We start from the raw sequence: 19,903 nt of genomic DNA, 5'->3' as shown, positions 1-19,903 counted from the left end.
GCAGTGTACATCCTACCACCTTTCTCAGGCACTTCATTTCCATCACCTCCAGCTTCTTCAACTGTTCTGCCTTTACTGCCCAGGTTTCTGTACCATACAGTAGTACTGGTCGCACCACTGTCTTGTACACCTTACTTTTCAGCTTCTTTGGCATTCTTCTGTCATATACGACACCTGTTACTCTATGCCAGTTGGCTGCAGCCCCTCTGATTCTAGCTTTGACCTCTTCATTCAGACTACCCTTCTCCTCAACCACCCCTCCCAGATACTTGAAGCTGTTTACCTGTTCCACTATCTTCCCATCTATCTCTATTTTCAGCTTCTTCTGATTTCCCTAATCTGCTGCCATTACCACTGTCTTATCTGTGCTTAGTTTCATCCCATGTGCCTTCAGATTTGCATTCCATTCTCCTATCTTTTGCTGAAGTTCTAGATCAGAGTCTGCCTGTACTGCCACATCGTCTGCATACAGCAGCTTTGTCGCTCTGGCCCCTCCAACCTGTTTGCTGATGTAGTCCATTACCAGTATGAACAGCAGTGGGCTCATAGCTGAACCCTGGTGTACACCCACTCCCACTGAGAACCCCTCAGTGAGGTTAAACACTGTTCATACTTGAGTCACTGGGTCCTTGTACATAGCCTGTACTAATTCTACCAGTGTTTCTGGGACTTCAAACCACCGCAGTACTGCCCAGATCAGCTTTCTTGTGACCTTGTCATATGCTTTCTCCAAGTCTAGGAATGTCCAGTTTGACTCTCTCCTCTTCTCTAGTTTCTTCTCAAGTATCTGTCACAATGTAAACATCGGGTCAATTGTGCTGCATCCTGATCTGAATCCAAACTGCTCATCTCCCATCTTACATTCTATTACTCTGCATATCTGTTTATCAATCACCCTCTCCAGAACTTTCATGTAATGTGATAGGTGTTTGATGCTTCCGTACTGCCCACAGTTGTGGATGTCCCTTTTGTTCTTGTACACTGGCACGAGTATGCTTTATTCTCCAGTCATCTGGGATATGCCTCTGTCCACACTGGTATGAGTACCCTCAGGAGCCATTTCTCCTTTATCTGCTGTGACCTCACCTGAGCCTGCTGCTTTTCCTGACTTCATTTTCCTTAGTGCTGTTCTTACTTCTTCTAGGGTAGGATCCTCTTCTCTCATCGTAGACTGTTTCTGGGGCAGTACCACTTCTGTGGGGTTTTCTTCATTCAGAAGCTGCTGGAAATACTCCTTCCATCTGCCTTTGATGTCCTGTGGGCTGGTAAGCAGGTTGTTGCTGGAATCCCTTATGAAGGGAGTCTGACTATCTTCTTTATCTTTCTCTCTTTGCCTTGTAACCTGGTATAGTTTCTTTGTGCCCCTTACTTCACACGCCCACTTTCCAGAAGCTGATAGAGTGCCTCTGATGCCCTATTCTTTGCTATTGCAACTTCTTTCTTAGTTTCTTTGTTAGCCAACCAGTAGTCCTTCCTAGCTTGGTCAGTCTTTTCGATCTCCCACTTCTTCCTGCACTCCTTCTTTCTTTTGATTACTTCCTGCACTTCTATATTCCACCACCAGCTTTCCTTATGTACCTTATTTCCATACCTGGCTCGGCCACATATCTTTTCTGTAGTCCTAACACACGCTGTTTTTAGGCATATATATATATATATATATATATATATATATATATATATATATATATATTATACATTAATGTTATTACACTGTACATCCTTGTTGAATAAAGTTAACCCAGAATATGGTTTGTTTTTAAAAATTCACCATTTCATTTATACCTGGAAACCTGGTGGCATCCAGGGCCAAGTGCCATTTTAATTCACGAACATCTAGGAACTCATTTAATGCCCCCCCCCTCTTGTTGGTCCACTTTAATTTGTTGTATTATTAAAAACTTAAATGAATGGCCTACATTTTCCATAAGGTGCCTTACTCAATGCATTTGTGTTCTTACCATGTCTTATGTCTAATAAATGCTCATAAATCCTATTCCTAAACCATCTGCAAGTTTTTCCTACGTAGAATGCTGGACACAGGTAACACTTTGCAATATACACTACATTCTTGGTTTGACAATTATAATGAGCTCTTCTCTGTATTTTCTTACTATTTAATTTAAAATTATCACCTGTAACAAATATATATGAGCACTGGGAGCACATCCCCACATTTAAAGTTTCCAACCTTTTCAACCATACCACCATTACTCAACCTACTCCCATGTTCCAAACTTTCCTTAAAGCATCTATCTCTCTTGAAAACAAATTTTGTTTTTTTACTAAAATATTTTGACATGTTCTTGTCCACTGACAATAATTCCCAGTTTTTTCTATTAACTGACATACCCTGTGGGCATCCTCTTTATAAGTAGTAATAAAACTCGAATGTGCATATACATTGTTGTCAATATCAGACGTTTTTCTTGGTGCCATAACTGTTGCATCTAAGGAACTTAACATGGGTAAATAAAATCCATTTTTTCATTTATTTATAACTTCTTCCCTAATAGCAGTTAACATTTACATTGGATAACTTCTAATATGAAATTCACCTCTTCCATAAATTCATTTTTGCAGCACGAACTAACTGCCCTTTTACTATAAATTTCCTTTGAAAATCAGGGTGCCAATTATTAAACTCCAGGTATGAATTTGAGAAAGTAGGCTTTCTATATATTTTTGAAATCAAAATTTTTTTTCTCTTTGTCTATTTTTAATTCCGCATCCAGATACGTTATTTGTGTTTGACTATATTCGTGGGTGAATTTAAAACAACTCTAAGTGTTGTTGATGTATTCCAAAAACTGCATTAGAGTGTCATTTGTCCAAATCCAAATTAAAAACATATCATCTAAAAATCGTGTAATTTTTGATATAATTCATGTAACCAGATTTGAAAATAAAACAGTTCTCCCAGTATGACATAACATAATTAGCAAATATGGGGGCACAAGCTTCCCCCATAGCCACACTGGTGCTCTGACAAAAATACTGGCCTTCAATCCTAATGAAATTGTGTTTCAACACCATCTCCATTAGGGTCACAAATACATTAATTTCATCTTGATCATATGTAGCTGTTATTTGTAATTGGGTTTCAAACCATGCTAAGCCCTCTTCATGTGGTATTACCAAAAATAGGTTGCAAACATCTACAGTCATCAAAAACATATTTTCCATATATTGAAAATTATTCAAATTCACCAGAAACTGTCAAGAGTCTTTGCATATGTGTTTAAAGTATTGCAAACCTCTCTTTAAAATCCAAATATTTACCTATAAAACAAGTTTTACTTCTTTTTGTATCTACAATAAGTCTAAATTTTGGATTTGCTAACCCTTTATGAATTTTTAGCAATCCAAAAATGTTTGCTACTGCTGGATGTTTGAAGCACCTGAAGCCACGAACCACTCAAACACACTTATTACAAAAAATAGTTAAAACCACAATAGCAAAGATAAACACTTAACTTGTTCACCGCGTTTTTCGTTATCAGTGTAACTTCCTCAGCATAACAATTACATACAGCCTCTTAATATATACGGACTTGCCTCCTTAATCATCCAATCAGTTTAAACATTGCATTAACAGGGTTATTCATTGCATATTATAACAGCTTAAATATCAAGGTTAAAAAACTGATCTAAAACTTTTAAAATTATTAAAATTATAAATCTTTTATAATGCAATAAATTATTTCTATAAATGTGAAATATAATTAAGGTATACAGACAGTTATACTAAAATAAATATGTACAAATTATATACACTTAAAAATGTGCAACTAATTCAGCTCAATAGCACCATCTTGTGACAAACTAAGAAATACTCATGTTTGTGTCTTTCAACTTTTCCCGGTTAGGGGTCGCCACAGCGGAACTCCGGTTCGCTAATCGGCAGTTGATTTTTACGTACCGGCTTGCCAGGCCTGACGCACAATCTTCAACGAAGGTACGCCCATTCACGCATGTCTCCACGCAGAAGATGCTCTAGCTGAGAATTGTACCAGACAGCGTCTTACTGTGAGACGACAACGCCACCGCAGCACCACCACCGCGGTATTAAATACTCATGTTCCTTTTAAAAAAACTTTTCAAAACAAGTTTCTGCAATTTAATCAGTCTTTTTACACTAACTAAAAGCTCATCAATAATTCAGATGTGAAAACCATTTCCTATGTATGTATTCACACAAATTTACTTTCATACTTCATAGTTAATATAAACATAAAATTGTGCACCTTTCATAATCTAGCAGCTCTTAACATTAAAACAGGTACCATAGATACATGTTCATTAATCCCTGGCTTTCTGCTAGCTTCTAGAACCAGTTGCCAGTAAAGTTCCCTCACTTCTATCTTATTCTCCCAGTCACCTCCCCTAATATCTTGTGGAATGACTTCTAAAACAAAGAACATAAAGGAAGCATCCTTCCTTGGATGATTAAGGATACATACTATTTGTGGTCTAGTTCGTTTTGTGGGGCACCCCTTCTTCATTTATTGTGGTCGAGTACTACTGGATGTTCATTTTCCATAAAATTATGACCATCTAAATCTATTTGTCCCTGTAATAACATGTCTTCCAATGCCAGATCCAACTTTTTATATAAAATATTGATCTCATTTAAAGATATTTCACGGTAGGTATCTTCCATCAAGAGGGCTGACATACAATTTAAATAATCACTTTTGTCCATCACTACCACTCCATTGCCTTTATCTGGCTTCATTATACATTTTCTTTTCTCTCTCTCGAGATAGCAGACAGTAATATCTTCTCTTTTTCTGTCAAATTATCCCCTGGGACTTCACAAGGACATTTATAAACTTCCCTTATGTCCATTTCACAAACTTTTTCAAAAAACCCAACCAAATTACACATGGGTGGGTTGAAAATACGGGTCTATATTAGAACACCGAACGTTCAAAATTTCGAGTGTTCTAATATCGAAGAAACAGAAAACCGAATTTTTTCCTAGGGAAAGAATTTGGTTGTCCATTTCTGTTGCTTCGGTATTTTCAGTGCTGTGGTGGAAAGTTACAGGTCAGGTTCAGGTAAGTGTGCAATTGTGTGGACATCAGGGTTAGGGTGAGTTAGGTGAGTTAGGGTTAGGGCGCGAGTCAGGTAAGTGTATGATTGTGTGGACATGAGGGTTAGGGCGGGGTAGGTGAGTTAGGGTTAGGGCGCGGGTCAGGTAAGTGTGTGATTGTGTGGACATGAGGGTTAGGGTGAGTTAGGTGAGTTAGGGTTAGGGCACGGGTCAGGTAAGTGTGCGATTGTGTGGACATAAGGGTTAGGGCGGGGTAGGTGAGTTAGGGTTAGGGCGCAGGAGAGGTGACTGTGCGATAGTGATGGACCTTAGGATTAGGGTTTGGGTTAAGGTAAGTGGATAGTTAGTGGTGTATGTATAGTTTAGTGTAGGGTTAGGTGTAAGAGTTTAGGTGTATGTGTGTGGATTGCTGTTTGTTTCATGTGCTTGTGTTGTGTGTATGTGTTTTGGAACAGCAAATTTTTTCCCTTGGAAAAAATTCACTGTTCTGTATGTTCGATGTTTTAAATTTTCGATTAATAGGGTTCGATATAAGAACACTCGAAATTTTGAAAGTTCGGTGTTCTAATATAGACCTGAAAATACTTGGGTTACATCATCTTGTGTTCATTTGATTACTGTTACAATTAGTATCTTCAAATCATGCTTGTAAGTTCAACTTCCTTGTAAATAGTTTCAGGTCTATTAGGGTATCAGCAACCCTACCCCCCCTACTCAGAACATAAGTGAAGCCCTTTGCTAACAAATTTGCATGGGTGGTCTGAATGTCTTTATATGAATAATTATAAATCTTAAAGTCCCCTGTTGTATTGACAATAATTTTTGGCAAATTTTCCATTACCTCTAAAGCATGTAACATGTCCTCCGTAAACACACATTCATTATTAACTTCAACATTTTGTTCATTGTTTTCTAACATTTCATTAAAAGGAATACTTTTATCCATTCCATAAAATTCTAAAACCTCATCAGCATCTTACACTGAATATCCAGGACAGTTTCCTTCGACTTCCGTGTTATTGCTATAAGTATCTAAATTTTGTGAAAACAAAACTTCATTCAAAAACATTTCATTTCTACTCACATTATTTGATGAACCCATGTCAGCATCCATATAAATACAATGAATGCTATTTCTGCAAACATGCATATCAACAAACCTCACTGAAAACTGCTACAGACTGTGCAGACTCATTACTTTCAATTCTGAAACTATTTAAACATGTCCAATGCATTTGTAACCAGTCACCAGAAAGTGATTCTTTCTTTTCATTACCATTGATAAGGTTTATGGCGGCATCCATCATCTCTTCCTCTGATAGGGAGCATGATACAAGTTTATTGGTCTTGCTCCCTATGCTGTATAATCTCTATTGTCGTTTTCCCCATAATTGTAAATCCGATTGTTTAAACGAGGCCCTCTGTTCTTCAGCCTCTCTGAGCGCCTTGTTCCTTATTCTAAAGGGGCATTTCCCCTTTCAGTACTTGATGACATTGCTGCTGATCTCATCTCATCATCTCTTCTAAGTTCATTCTGATTGGAAGGGACATCTGCGTTGTTATGGCAACTCACTGACACTGAATATGCCCTCCCTTTTGCATATTCGGTAGTGTCTCTTTTAATTTTATTCATTATTCTGGTGAAAATATTATTACAAACATTTTCTATATGTATGAATAAATTATCATAATTCGTTCTATACTGTTCAAATAATAAGTCCGACTGAATAATTATATTTTAAAGGTCCAACTCCACAGCCATGGCTTCCAGTTTTTTTGTTATATTTAATCATTAACTTGAGAATATCAAAGTCTGCTTTATCAAAAACTGTGTGCAGCTTCTTTATGAAGTCAGGATTCCCCTCTACTTCATTTGGATATCGCCACAGACGTAAACCACATGGAACCTGCTCAAGCTCCAAATTCGTCTGCAGGCATCCATTTTCCAACTGTAGTTTCTTGAGTGATAGCATAGTTTTTTTCAAAAGCACTCAGTCTTTCTGGTAATGTGAGGGTTTGTACCCTCTCTACAGGCTCCATATTCACTGAATTAAAATTGTAGTTATTATTTCTCCATGAAAGAAAAGGGCGATTTTCACCATCATTTCCGCTGCCCTCTTCATTAACATTGCCAGTTCTCGATACTTGAGTGGGTTATGTTAATGGAAGCCCCAAACGGCTGCCTGAAATGCTGCTGATATTTTCTATATCCAATAAATTTTTGATTTCTATCGAATGCTGGGAAAGTTGCTAGTTGATTTTATTCAGCAACTCCATAATGTCACTGTTGGAATTAACATTCGTGTTTTCCATGAGACCACACTGTCCATACCTCTCTATGCAGCACAAACAAAATAAAAACCTCTAAAAGAACCATGCACATATACTAACACTATTTGTTGTTGTTCTTCTTCTTCTTTCGGCTGCTCCCATTAGGGGTCGCCACAGCAGATCATCTGTTTCCATTTCTTCCTGTCCTCTGCATCTTGCTCTGTCACACCCCACCTGCCTGCTCTCCTCTCCACACATCCATTGGCTTTGTCTCCAACTCTTCCAACCTGAAGAGAAATACTTCGAAAGAACAGCTAGGTACCCGAGAAAGGAGAACTAAACTAATGTCGTCAAATCTCTCTTTTGTTTCATACACACCCCCTTCTCTGAAGGCCAATAGTAGTGTGATTCCAAAAATGTTCAGCTTCTTTTGTTAGGCAGCTAATCAGGCGGTATTTCTCATGGCTTTTAGTATGGGTTTTAAAGCCACCACTATTTTTAAGCCGAGGGCTTTCGTTCATTCGCATACAAATAATACTTTTACTTCACTCAGTGCGATTATGAACATCTCCTGCTCTTATTGCATACTCTGTCTGTGTAAATAGTGATTCGTCCAGGTCGAGTTCCTAAAGACACTGGTGCTTATTCCTTTTTGTGGATCAATATGGATCTTAACATCTAGGAAATCAATTTCTTCTTTGGAGTACTTGGACTTGAATTTCAAGAAATCAGTACTTTGATTGATATAATTTATGAAGAAAGTTAGTTGTTCAGTGTTTCCTTTCCGTAAAAGGAAGATGTCGTCCACAAAATGACCATAATAAATTAGATGTTTTTTCCATGGATTTATATCACTTAAGATTTCTATATTCTCCCATTGAGCTAGTACCAGGTTCGAGTAGCTGTTTGCGCATGGGGTGCCCATGGCCACCCCCCATGTCTGTAGATAGAAGTTGTCACCATACACAAAGATATTATTTTCCAGAACAAGTTCCAAAAGTGAGCACAATAGATTTGGATTGACTTTATTGTTCTTCATAAAAGAATCTATAGCTTGTAAGCCAAATTCATTTGGTATTATAGTGAAGAGACTAGAGCTATCCATAGTCACAAGTATAATATCATCAAAGTTAACCAATTGACTGGTTTTAGTATATAAATCCTTAAGGAAACTCCCAGTGTCCTTTAGGACAGTATTTGCTATAGGTAAGATTCTTTTTAGTTCATGTTCTATATAAACTGATAGAGGTTCGGTTATCCAGTCCCTACCAGCTACTGTAGGACACAGTGGTGGATCAGTGCGGTCTTTGTGTATCTTTGGTAGACCGCTTATGCCTGGAATCATAGGATAAGAAAGATCAAAAAAATCATAAAGTTCTTTAGTTAAATGTTGATCCATTAGTAATTTATACAAAGCATTTTGAAAATCATTAATCTTGGTATCAACTTCTTGTTTATTCATTTTCCTATAGGTATGTTCATCTCCAAGCATGGTCTGCATTTTGTTCCTGTACCATTCCGTATCCATAACAACTATGCATCCTCCCTTTTCTGCTGGTTTAATAACCAGCTGAGACATTGATCTTAATTGTTTAAGTGCTTCTTTCTCTTTATAATAATAATAATTGGTTTATTGTCAGTTGTATATGAATGCTGGGAAATACTGATGGTATTGTTCTGAAGAAGTCCCTATGATAGGGATGAAAGCACTTAACCACCGTGTTTTTATTCAATAAAGGAGTGTTTTTCTACAGTGGACTTTGCTGTTCTTCCTCCCTTTGGGTTACCTGGTTTGTGGATATTTTCAGTTGATTGTCTCTATTCAATCTCCCTTTCTCCCTATAAAAATGAGAGTCCCACAAGGCTCTATTCTAGGCCACCTTCTATTTAACATTTTTACTAACAAGCTCCACACATCCAGTCCTCAGTCATCCCTCATACAGTATGAGGATGACTCCACTATCATCATCATCATTGTAGACACCCCTTCTGACCTGTTCACCCTAACTCAAACCTCTTTTAACCTCATGGAATCTTGGCTTACTAACAACCAACTCATACTGATTCCTAAAAAGACAAAGCTCCTCCTATTCCTACCCAAATCTCTCAATCATCATAAGTCCTCTTTCACCATCTCTTCCCTTAATAACAGTATTGTCTCAAGTGAACCACACACAAAGCTCCTTGGAGTAATCATTGACAACCAACTTAAATTTGATCTTAATGTACACCACTGTATAAAGAAAACCCACCAAAAACTTGGCCTACTCTGTAGAAACCAAAGGTTCCTCACCCCCAGCTCCAGAACCTCACTTACCCAGGCTTAACTTCTCCCTAACCTCTTCTACTGCTCTCAAATCCTTGCTAACTTACAGTCCTTCTACTATCCAAACTCGAAATCACATACAGCAAAGTCGCTAGATTTGCAGCTAATATGCCACCAAAATCATACCACTGCCTTGCTCTACACTCAGTTGGTTAGAGTTTCCTAACCAACTCTTACTTATTCAACTTCTTATCATCCACTCTATCCTAAACAAGTCATCCTCCTGCCCTAGCATATTCTCGCTTGTTTCACTCTATAACCCAATACACTCCCTCAGAAGGTCAGACCAATGTCTCTTACAGATTCATAAATGCAAGAAATCACTACAAAAAAACTCTATAGCTCCCATCCTTCTCTAACATGGAATAAGCTTCCCATGTTTCTCAGAGATATCACCCATGCCCAAGAAAACTCTCAGAAATCACCAGTTTAGAGCTTGGAAATGTAACTGCAATCACCCCACCTAAATCTTCCCTTCCTTCTTCACTACCGCCCCATTTTTCCTTACCACTTCTTCCTTTCCAGTATATATGCTACCTATTCTAATTTTCTGTGGTATTACAACTATAATAAACCATTGCTCCCCATACCCCCAAATTCCTGTCCCCTGAATTATGATACTAATTTTCTCTCTGTCTTGTATCTATCTCTCTTATCCCTCCTCACACAGTTGCTTGTCAAACTTACTTCTATGAATCTAACTCTAGACCTTCAATACTGTTTCTTCTGCTATTTGCCACTTTGTTTTTACTGACCTCCTCAATACTCACTTCTAATTAGTTTGGCCCACTTGCACAGTTCTTTAACATGCTCTACTATTGTTCACCTGTTTTAATTTTTGTATATACTTTTTACTGTACTTTCAAAAGCTGTACTGTGATTTTTTATTTTCAAAATTTAAACTGTGAATTTCTGTATTACTTGTATAATTTGTACTGTGGAGCTTTTCTCCCCGAGTCTCCACTGAAAAAGGGTGCAACCTCAGATAGGCTAACCCCATCAACAAATGTCAAGTAAATAAATAATAAATACAAAATCTGGCCCACTACCAAGAATTTCTAGATATTAGAAGGAATATGAGGATTGCTACCAAATCAGCAAAAGACACTTGTGTAAGAACACAGCAATGGGAACTGAAAAAACAAACAAACCCTAAATTGCCTTAGGAATGCATTAAATAACTAACTAGAGATTAATTAAAAAAACAAAGTTTATATGGCTTAAACTTGGTGCATAGGTTCATAGGTGTGTACTAGGCTAATCGCCCTGGAGCTTTTACAAGCCTAGCCCATAGAAGTGCCCTAGCATCATGCCACCCGAAGTTAGTTCCCAGTGCCTCTATCAAGTAGAGCCACTGCAGTGATCCCCATGGTGAACTTTGTTTTTCCCATCCACTCATCAAGATTTTTCTTGAAGAGAGCCAGTGAGGTGCTCTGCTTGACATGTATGGAAAGTCTATTCCAGAGCATGGGCAGTCTCTAGGTTATGAACCTGTCCCTCCAGCATGTTCTGTTGATTGCGGTAATGAGGTTGACGTCTCTGGAGCATGTGGTGTGGAGGGATTTGGATTTCTTTAGATGTAGCATTTCTAACAGAGCTGGGTCAGACATGGCTTTGTAAGTCAAGCAGAGATCACCTCTTTTTAGATGATATGAGACAGAGAATAGCTGGAGTTTTTTGAGTCTGTCCATGTAGGACATGTGTTTAAGGCCCAGGATCCTCTTTGTGAGGTATTTTTGTGGCCTTTCCAGCTGTTGCATGTGTCTAGTGAGGTACATGCCAAATGGGGCATTTTACTCGATGATTGTCCTAATGAGGGAAGAGCAGAGAGCAAGAGATGATGACCTCTTTTTTCCTGGATGCAAAACCCTTGGTAATGAGATGTGCCACATAGAAGGACTTTCTGATCACAGTGGCAATGTGGTGATCGAAGGAGAGGGTGCTGTCAACCTGTGTCCCCAGATCTCTTACAATGCCTTCAGTGTTCAGTGGGCTCCCATCAATGTGGTAATTAGTGGGGACTGAGTTTTTCCCAGAGGAGATAACGGCACACTTTTTGGCATTAAGGTTAAGGCCATGGTTTCGACACCAGTCAATGGTCTCAGTGAGACCTTTCTGTAAGATGTCTACATCACTTGGGGAGTTAATAATGGCTCCCAGCTTGCAGTTGTCTGCAAACCTGGTCAGCCAGATTTCCTCCATGTTGGCCTGGACTTCTAAGAAGTAGATGCCAAACAGGAGAGGACCCAGGACCAATCCCTGTGGGACTCCACTCATGACTGGTTGGCAGTCTGACTTGGAGTCTGCTACTTTCACACTGTGAGTTCTATCTGTGAGCCAATTTGCAACCCACCTAGTGATATAGGGGTTGATGCCTTGCTTGGTGAGTTTATCAATAATTCCTGAGTGGGGAATGGTATTAAAGGCCTTGGCCAGACTGAGGTAGGCTGTATGAACTGTCTTGTCCTCATCCACAGCTCTGGTGACTGACTCAAAGAAGTCAACCAGGTTAAGCAGACATGATCTACCTTTCACAAAACCAAATTGTGTGGGATCTAGAGTTTGGAGCTTCCCTATATCCTTGTTAATTATGACCATGACGATGTGCTCCATAGCCTTACATAACAGACTTGTCAGGCTAATGGGGCGATAATTCCCAGAGTCTGTAATCGCTCCCCCTTTATGGTGAGGGATGACTGTAGCAGTGCACCATTCAGTAGGGACAAAGCTTAAGGTGAGGCTGCAATTGAACAGGGCACACAGATGTGGTGCAAGTTCACTTTGTAGTTCATGTAGAACACATCCAAGGATATTGTTGGGTCCCATGGAAGCTGTATTCTTCACCTTGGACAATGCAGCTTTAACCTGTGCTGGGGTAATGCTGGGTGCCTGGCATTCCTCTGGTATTGTGATTGGTCCTTTAGGGGGGAAGAGAGGGGTACAGTTGGCACTGAATCTGCTGGCCAATATGTTGGCAATATCTGTTGGCTCAGTATAGGAGGTACCATTGTGCAGTAACTCAGAGCAAACCTGGGTATTACTGTGGAGATTCTTGATATAACTATAGAAGGCTTTGTGGCTGTTTTTAGTGTCTGATGCAATTCTGCCTGCTAGCTGGCTTTAGAGGTTTTAGTGAGGGATCTCAACTTTTTGTTGAGGCTAATAAGGGAGTTTTTCCAGTCTTGGGACTTCACGTTTTTCTGCAACAGTTTCTTCCTTCTGTTGTAGAGTTTATTAATGGCAGGGGACAACCAGATTGGCTTCCTTTTTTTGGAGAAGAGCTTCTTGGTTCCATTGGGTATGGCTATTTCCATGCATTTACGTACATGTTCATACAGTGCATTGGTATATGATTCGGCAATCATGCATCTATTTTCCATTGACATGGAAGCACTGAAGTTAGCCAACTCTGTTTTTAGAAGCCCAAAGTCAGCTTTGGAGAAGTTTTTCATGGTGGTTACCTTTGTGGGGGGTGTGGGTGAGATGTGGATTTCCATGGTGATTAGTTTGTGCCGGATCTAACCAGGGAGGAATTGACTATTGGTGTAGAGCAATGGTTGCCCATGTTAGTAATAACCAGGTCAAGGATGTTACTTCCTCTAGTAGGGAAAGAATGAGCTGGTCCAGGCCATTAGAACTGATGAATTCCAGGAAGCGTTGGGCCAGTGTATTGGTGCATGAGTAGTTTTCCCAGTTGATGGAGGGGTAGTTGAAGTCACCTAATATCTGAGTGTTGGGTTGGACCCTAATAGTTTCCAGGGTGCTTATTAACTTGGAGTGAGAGTCTTGGGACATGGTTCAGGACCCATAGCAGGCTACAATGTGAATCGCCATCTTACCCAATGTTAGTTGTACCTGAAGTATCTCAGTTGCGTTATGCTGGGCTACTAGTCTGGAGGTGTGCATATCCTTTATGAATATGGAGACACCACCGCCTTTGGAGCTTCGGTCCATGTTCTGGGACCCAAAGGTGTGGAATGACTTATAGCCTGGTAGAAAAGTGGTGCTTTCTGCTGCTTTAAACCAGGTCTTCATTACAGCACAAATGCCAATGTTCTCCATTTTGAGCAGTGCTTTGAGCAAGTGCATCTTGAGATTTAGACTTCTAGCATTGAGCAGCATGACCCTCAAATTGCATTTATTTATAGCTGTTACAGTGGTAATTTGATCTTTGGAACATCGCCTAAAAAGACACTATAGGGGTGGCAAAAGCCTTGGCCAGTATCCAGAAACCCAGGGGTGACAGATGCAGGCCATCTCTGGCAAAGCATCGGGGTCTGTCAGTCATGTCATACCAAGCAGACAGATACTGGATCCCCTTAGAATGGCACCAGAAACTTAGCCAATTGTTGAAGTCAATCATTTTCTGCTTGTACTGCAGTATCATTCTGGGCGATGGTAGGATGCTGCTCAGGGCTAGAGTCATACCTGCCTGGGCCACATAATCCAAGAGCTTCTCCATGTCTCTTTTCATGTAGTCCAGGGAGGTGCATCTCAGGTCATTCACACCCACATGGACAGTGACAGAGTCATACTTGTACTTGTTGTGGAGTGACCTGAATGCATGTGTTATGTGTCAGATTCTGGCACCTTATAGACAGATGACTGTTACCGTCTCCTTATTCAACCTAGTGAGTGGGACATCAGTGTGCCTCACTATTGTGTTACCTATGATTAGTGTAATGGGAAAGCTGTTTTGCCTTATGGGCTTAGGTTGTGAGGCACACTGTGTAGGTGAGCTATGTGTCTTATGGTTTGTGCTGTGTTGTGGTGGTTGAGTGCGTTTCTGTCTTGGAGATCTCTGCTGTTTGGGTAGATATCTGAGAGCCTCTGCAAAGGTGGGTGTGTGGCTTGTGTTTTTATTTGAGAGCTGTGATGATGGGTGTTCTGGAGGGCTATGTGTTGCATGTAATGTGGTGCAGGTGATAACCTGCACCACATCACATGCAACACATAGCATGTGATGTGGTGCAGGTGTTGACCTTCTCCTCTTCACCAGCTATTCCGGTCTTGGCTTGAGAGTGCATGGCTTCCAGTCTGGATATATAAGTGCATCCCTCACAAGTCTGAGTGTTGGGATGTCAGAGGAGAGGGTTGTCTATGTACATGAGGGAGTTGCTTCATTGCCTCAGAATGCCCAAGTTCACCAGGTTAATAGGAGAAAGCACAGGAAACTGACCTTTAGACATGCCAGGAGGGATTGTCATTATTACTAAGTACTGGTGCTGTTTCCTTATATATTGCTTTTACAGGAAAAATGTCACTCAAGGTGTCTGAGTCTGTATAGAGCAATGCCAAACACTTGAGGGGAAACTAATATGTAGACCCTGAAAATTTAAGGATGAAGTATTTAGGCAGATATTCTGATGTTAGGAAGAAATCAAGCAGTACTTACTGAAAAATAAAGAATTAGCTTGTCAAGAATGATGAAAAGAGGGGCGTCGCATGAATGGCTACTGCCTGGCAACTACTAATGCTGGTCTCAGCACAGCTTTACTTTGTTGGGATACAATACTCCTTTGCTTCTTCTCTCACCAGAAGCAAAATGTTATCACCAATCCCAAGAAAAGAAGCAGCTCACGGCCTGTTTGGTGACCCACAGTCTTGACCCAGATGATGCAAGGGTCTAAAGGCTTGCAGCCTTTTTCTGGTAAATGCCTCGAATAGCAACCAGACCAATCAGGTACGTTAAGCTTAGATACTCACTCGCCAACCAGAAAGAGTCAGGAATCAATGCCCTCTGCTCCTACTTTCACCAGGATCAGAATATAAGCACAAATTCCAAGTTGTCACCTATAAAGCAGTTATTAAGCTTTCTGGTCTCCAGGAAATAATGTAACTGCACTCCTTCGCTCACCAGGAGAAAACAGAAGCACTAATCCCAAGATGACTACTGAGAGGCAGAATGTGGGCTCTCCAATACCTGGTGGTTTTGCAATAGATGCTTAAATGTAAAATGAAAAAAAATGGTTTATCCTAAACACTGCAGTGTGTACTAGAGGAGTTAGATGTGAAAGTAGGTAACGTAAGTTTTACCTGTCTAAAAAGTTAAGTTTTAGTGGAGAGTCACTATTTTTAAAACGGCAAGATAGATTGAAAGGGGATGGTCACTTTTGTATTCTGGTACTATGGAATACAGTAGGATGGCCAATAAATTTAAATAGTTGAAGGGGGAGTGATTTCACAAAACGACAATTTTGTGTTTACTCACACCAGCCAGTAAAAGAAGAGAGGAAATTAGATATATGGTCAAATTAACATAAGGGGCAGGCAAATAGAAAGACAGTGGTGTTTAAGAACACAACAACATTCAGGTGGGAGGTTGGGAAAAATTTCTGTCTGACTCACAAGAGACAGAGCTGTGGTCTCTTTTCAAGTTTTAATATGCAGTTAAAAGTAGAATACAAGTAAAACACAGTGTAAAGAAATCAAATCACAGTATACAAACTAGAAAAAGGCAAAAAAGTAATACAGAATACAACATATAAAAAGCAAACTAATATTTCCCTCACAGCAAACTGTAGCAGAGTCTGGGTGAGCCTTTCCAGTAAAGTTGGATATTACAAGTTAGATAAATTAAAGATCTCTTAATTAATATGCCACCTGCACATACTCACCAAAGCACAGGTATTGATAAGACAGTCTCCTGTTTTATGAAGATGTCAGTACAATCTGTCAGAAATTTTTCAAAATAGCTTACAGCAGGTGCAGCAGTTAGCATTGTCACCTCACAGCAAGAGGTTCTTCAGTTCAATTCTCAGCTAGCGCCTTCTGTGTGGAGTCTCCATGTCCTCCCCACGGTCAAGTAAATTGAAAGACATGCAGGTAAGTGCGATCATGTGTGGGTTTGCCTTCTTTGAAGGTTGGGCACCGGGTGGGCAACTGGACACAGTAAAAATTCACTACCAATCATTAGCAAACCGGAGTTCCGCTGTGGAAACCCCTAACCGGGAAAAGACAAAAGAGATTTTAGCCTACAGCACAAGAGCAATCAAAACCTGGCAACCCTTCATCTCTTTTCTGAGAATGGCTACCAGTATAACAGTAAAGCTGCTGTCCTACATTTATAAGCTATGCCTTATATTTGGAGCAGTAATACTGACTGTAAAACATGGCACAAGATCCCACTCTCCAAAGAAACAACTTCTTAAGTAGCCTTAGACTACACATCTATCATTAATCTTAGAGGATACTAGCACCCTTCGCTGGTGGAGTCTGTATCCCAAGCCTCCCTAAGTAATTGGAAAGGCAGAAAATAAAGACCTAAATAGAGATATGTCAGTAGTCCTGAAAAGGGCTTTTGATATTTGCAGATGGCAAGTGTTTAAAGTCCTTTTCAGGATTACTAGTGTATGTTGGGGTTGGGAGGATGGCCTAATGGTTAAGGTGTTTGCCTTACATACACAAGATGCAGGGTTTGAGTCTCACAAGGGATAATTGGCTAGGCTTAAAATGGCTCGCAAGGGCAGTTAGCTTAGTACTAATCTATGAACCTATCTATGAACCTATGTCTATTTAGGTCTTTATCATAAATCATAGGCTACTGGAAAAGTAATCAAGAAACTGACCTATAAACAACTAATAGAACTTAAAGAACTGTTAGTATTGCACATTCAGAAATGGGGGTTCAGCATCCTAAACATTACTTACTGAGTGACAAATGCAATCTTCAGTAAGAATCTAGCAGCAGATCACATTTTCTAGGCCTGAAAATGGCATCTCAGTCAATCAGTCATTATTGGCAGCTCCGAATATTGCAGAAACTGGGGTTTGTTATTGGGCCAATCAGACTGGTTTAATAACTACCTGAAGGTCATTGTTAGACCATTTTGTTAAGTCTGACCCAACCGGCAGCAAAAATGTTCAGACTGAAGTTCAAATATATTTAAGTGCTCCTTCCCTAAGTATTTTACAAAGGGGGGTCACCAGCTTTGGATGATGAAGATAGTGGGTAAAACCTCCACCCCTTGCCACAACAATTTTGATGACTAAATGTGCACTGCTTTTCTTCCACAAGTAGTTGGTATAGTTGTAGCAGCCTTAAAAAGACAGGCAGTACTTTGCTTATTGCAATATTTAAGCAAATATATAAATATGCTGCATACATTCACAGTTATAAGACTAATATGCTTTTAATTAATTAATATAGGAAGTGATAAACACGTGAAGTCAGAGCAATAAATAAATATCTGTATGCAATTTCCTGCAATATGTTACTTAAGGTTATAATTAATCCTGATCGTGCTCATACCTGCATTATTATTTTGTAATCAGAATTATTCATTCACACACAAATACGCACATGCGCACGTACACACACACACACACACACACACACACACACACACACACACACACACACACACACTCTCTCTCATACAGCAATGTTTTATCTCTGATTATGTTGCAAACAAAAACCATGAAAGTACTAATCAAAACTTACCTCCGGTATAATGAAATAAAACAAAGGCATAACAAATGTACATTAATGCCAAGTATTCCAGTCGGAGTGGAGACAACAGACATAAAACTATACAGCACAAGCAGCTCAGGATGTACAGAAAATATCCAAATCTGACCACATCCTGTGGCTCAAGAATTCTGTCTACAAGTGTTTTGTCATAAGTATTTTTATCATCAATCCCATTGAGAAAATCATAATATGTATTGAACAAGTGACAGCCACCATTGACAGCTACTGCAATGACAGTGCAGAGAGTTAAGATGAAAACATCAACAGTTGTGTCCACCTGGTAGGCCAATGCAGTTCCTACTGCTGTAGCAGTTAGAGATGGAGCTAAGCCCAAAGGCCGAAGTGCTATGATGTAGGCAACATATTTATGTCGAACATTAACCATGTATCCTGTGCTTTTGGTTGAAATGTGCTGATTTGCTCTTTGTGTAAGAGGTATTTTCACTTTTCTGTCTTTGTCTTTTGGAAGAAATGTATTCATTGCCTCTTCTGCTGTAACTGCTTTGTTCATTTGCTTCTCTTCCTCGTTGCCTAGGTTTTGTCACGGGCCAACAGTGAATGGGAAGTGTTGCAACACGTTTCAGAAAATATCTACAATTGAAACTAACATAAAGTGGGATCAGAAATTATGTAACAGATAAGATGAAATAACTATTTAAGCAGACTGACCAAAATGAACCATTTCCACTTTCAACATAAGCCACAGCCTAAAAGGCCATATGTTGAAAACAGAAGTCATAACTATTACATCATATTACATTTACTTTTGGAAACAATACACATATAATCAGACCAATCACACTAAGGTTACACTGAGTTTATAAAGCTGAGTAACAAATGTTACTACATCCTACTAAATGGAGAAGAAATAGGACTACTAAAACAGGGAAGTTATTATGCAAATAGGAATAATACTTCTAGATTAAGTAATACAGATAAATTTAAAGCAGGTAATCAAGCATCACTTTAGCTTGTTAACATGCAAACTTTTATCAAGTGTTGTTTTATGGAGTCAGTCTGTCCATCCACTACTTCACATACTTCATCTGGTAAGCATTCTTTCCTTGATTAGATCTGTATCTACAGTCATAAGTGTTGTTTACTCAGCTATAACCAGAAAACCATCTATCTTCTGTCACCCCAGCGGTGTTTCTATGCATTTCCCTTTTCTTATCTGATAAATCGTGGTACCATCTTATGATGTATGGCTTTCAAAGAATTCTGTCTCTCCCGACTATTGAATGAACTAGAAGCCAGAGCCTTCTATTCTGTAACCTCTTGGTCAGATTGTGAAACAGCCTTGCAGTTCTTTTCAACATGCTGCATCCTTTGCAGGATAAACACTATCCTTATAAACACAGTTTCAAAGATAGTGTGCTCAAAAAAGCCAAAATCAAGTAAAGAAAGGCACACAAGTGGAGAGGCAGCACAATGTATTTGAAAAAGACTTTATTCCACACAAAAATTAACGCCAATAAAATAGAAGAGTCGTTGTCATCCAAAACAAGTCAGACTTTATCAGATAACACCCTATCTGTAACCCTGTTATCTGATGAAGTCTGACTTGGTTTGGACAAAAACGACTCTTCCATTTTATTGACGTTAATTTTTGTGTGGAATAAAGCCTTTTTCGAATACATTGTGCTGTCTCTCCACTTGTGTGCCTTTCTTTACTATCCTTATAAAACCAAACAAATCTTGGATCCCAGCCATCTACTCATTAAATGCATGCATTTGCCAATTGCAAATATGCCTGGAAAATGTACAAGTGCAA

At 39.4% G+C, this 19,903-nt stretch overlaps 1 protein-coding gene across 1 annotated transcript in view; it reads right to left on the bottom strand.

Annotated features, from left to right (window-relative positions):
• LOC122795038 (ubiA prenyltransferase domain-containing protein 1-like) overlaps window positions 1–18,640 on the bottom strand; it is a 61,142-nt gene extending 42,502 nt beyond the window's left edge. The window contains exon 1 of the mRNA XM_044063618.1: window positions 18,100–18,640. Coding sequence (XP_043919553.1) covers window positions 18,100–18,640 — 541 coding nt within the window. The remainder of the gene's footprint in view (window positions 1–18,099) is intronic.
• Between the last annotated feature and the right edge of the window lie 1,263 nt (window positions 18,641–19,903).

The sequence above is a fragment of the Protopterus annectens genome, chromosome 2.part1 (assembly GCF_019279795.1).
Source record: "Protopterus annectens isolate FY-2018-M chromosome 2.part1, PAN1.0, whole genome shotgun sequence".
Lineage (NCBI taxonomy): Eukaryota > Metazoa > Chordata > Ceratodontiformes > Protopteridae > Protopterus > Protopterus annectens.
The sequence above is the reverse complement of the archived record's forward strand: the minus strand, read 5'-3'. Positions and strand labels throughout refer to the sequence as shown.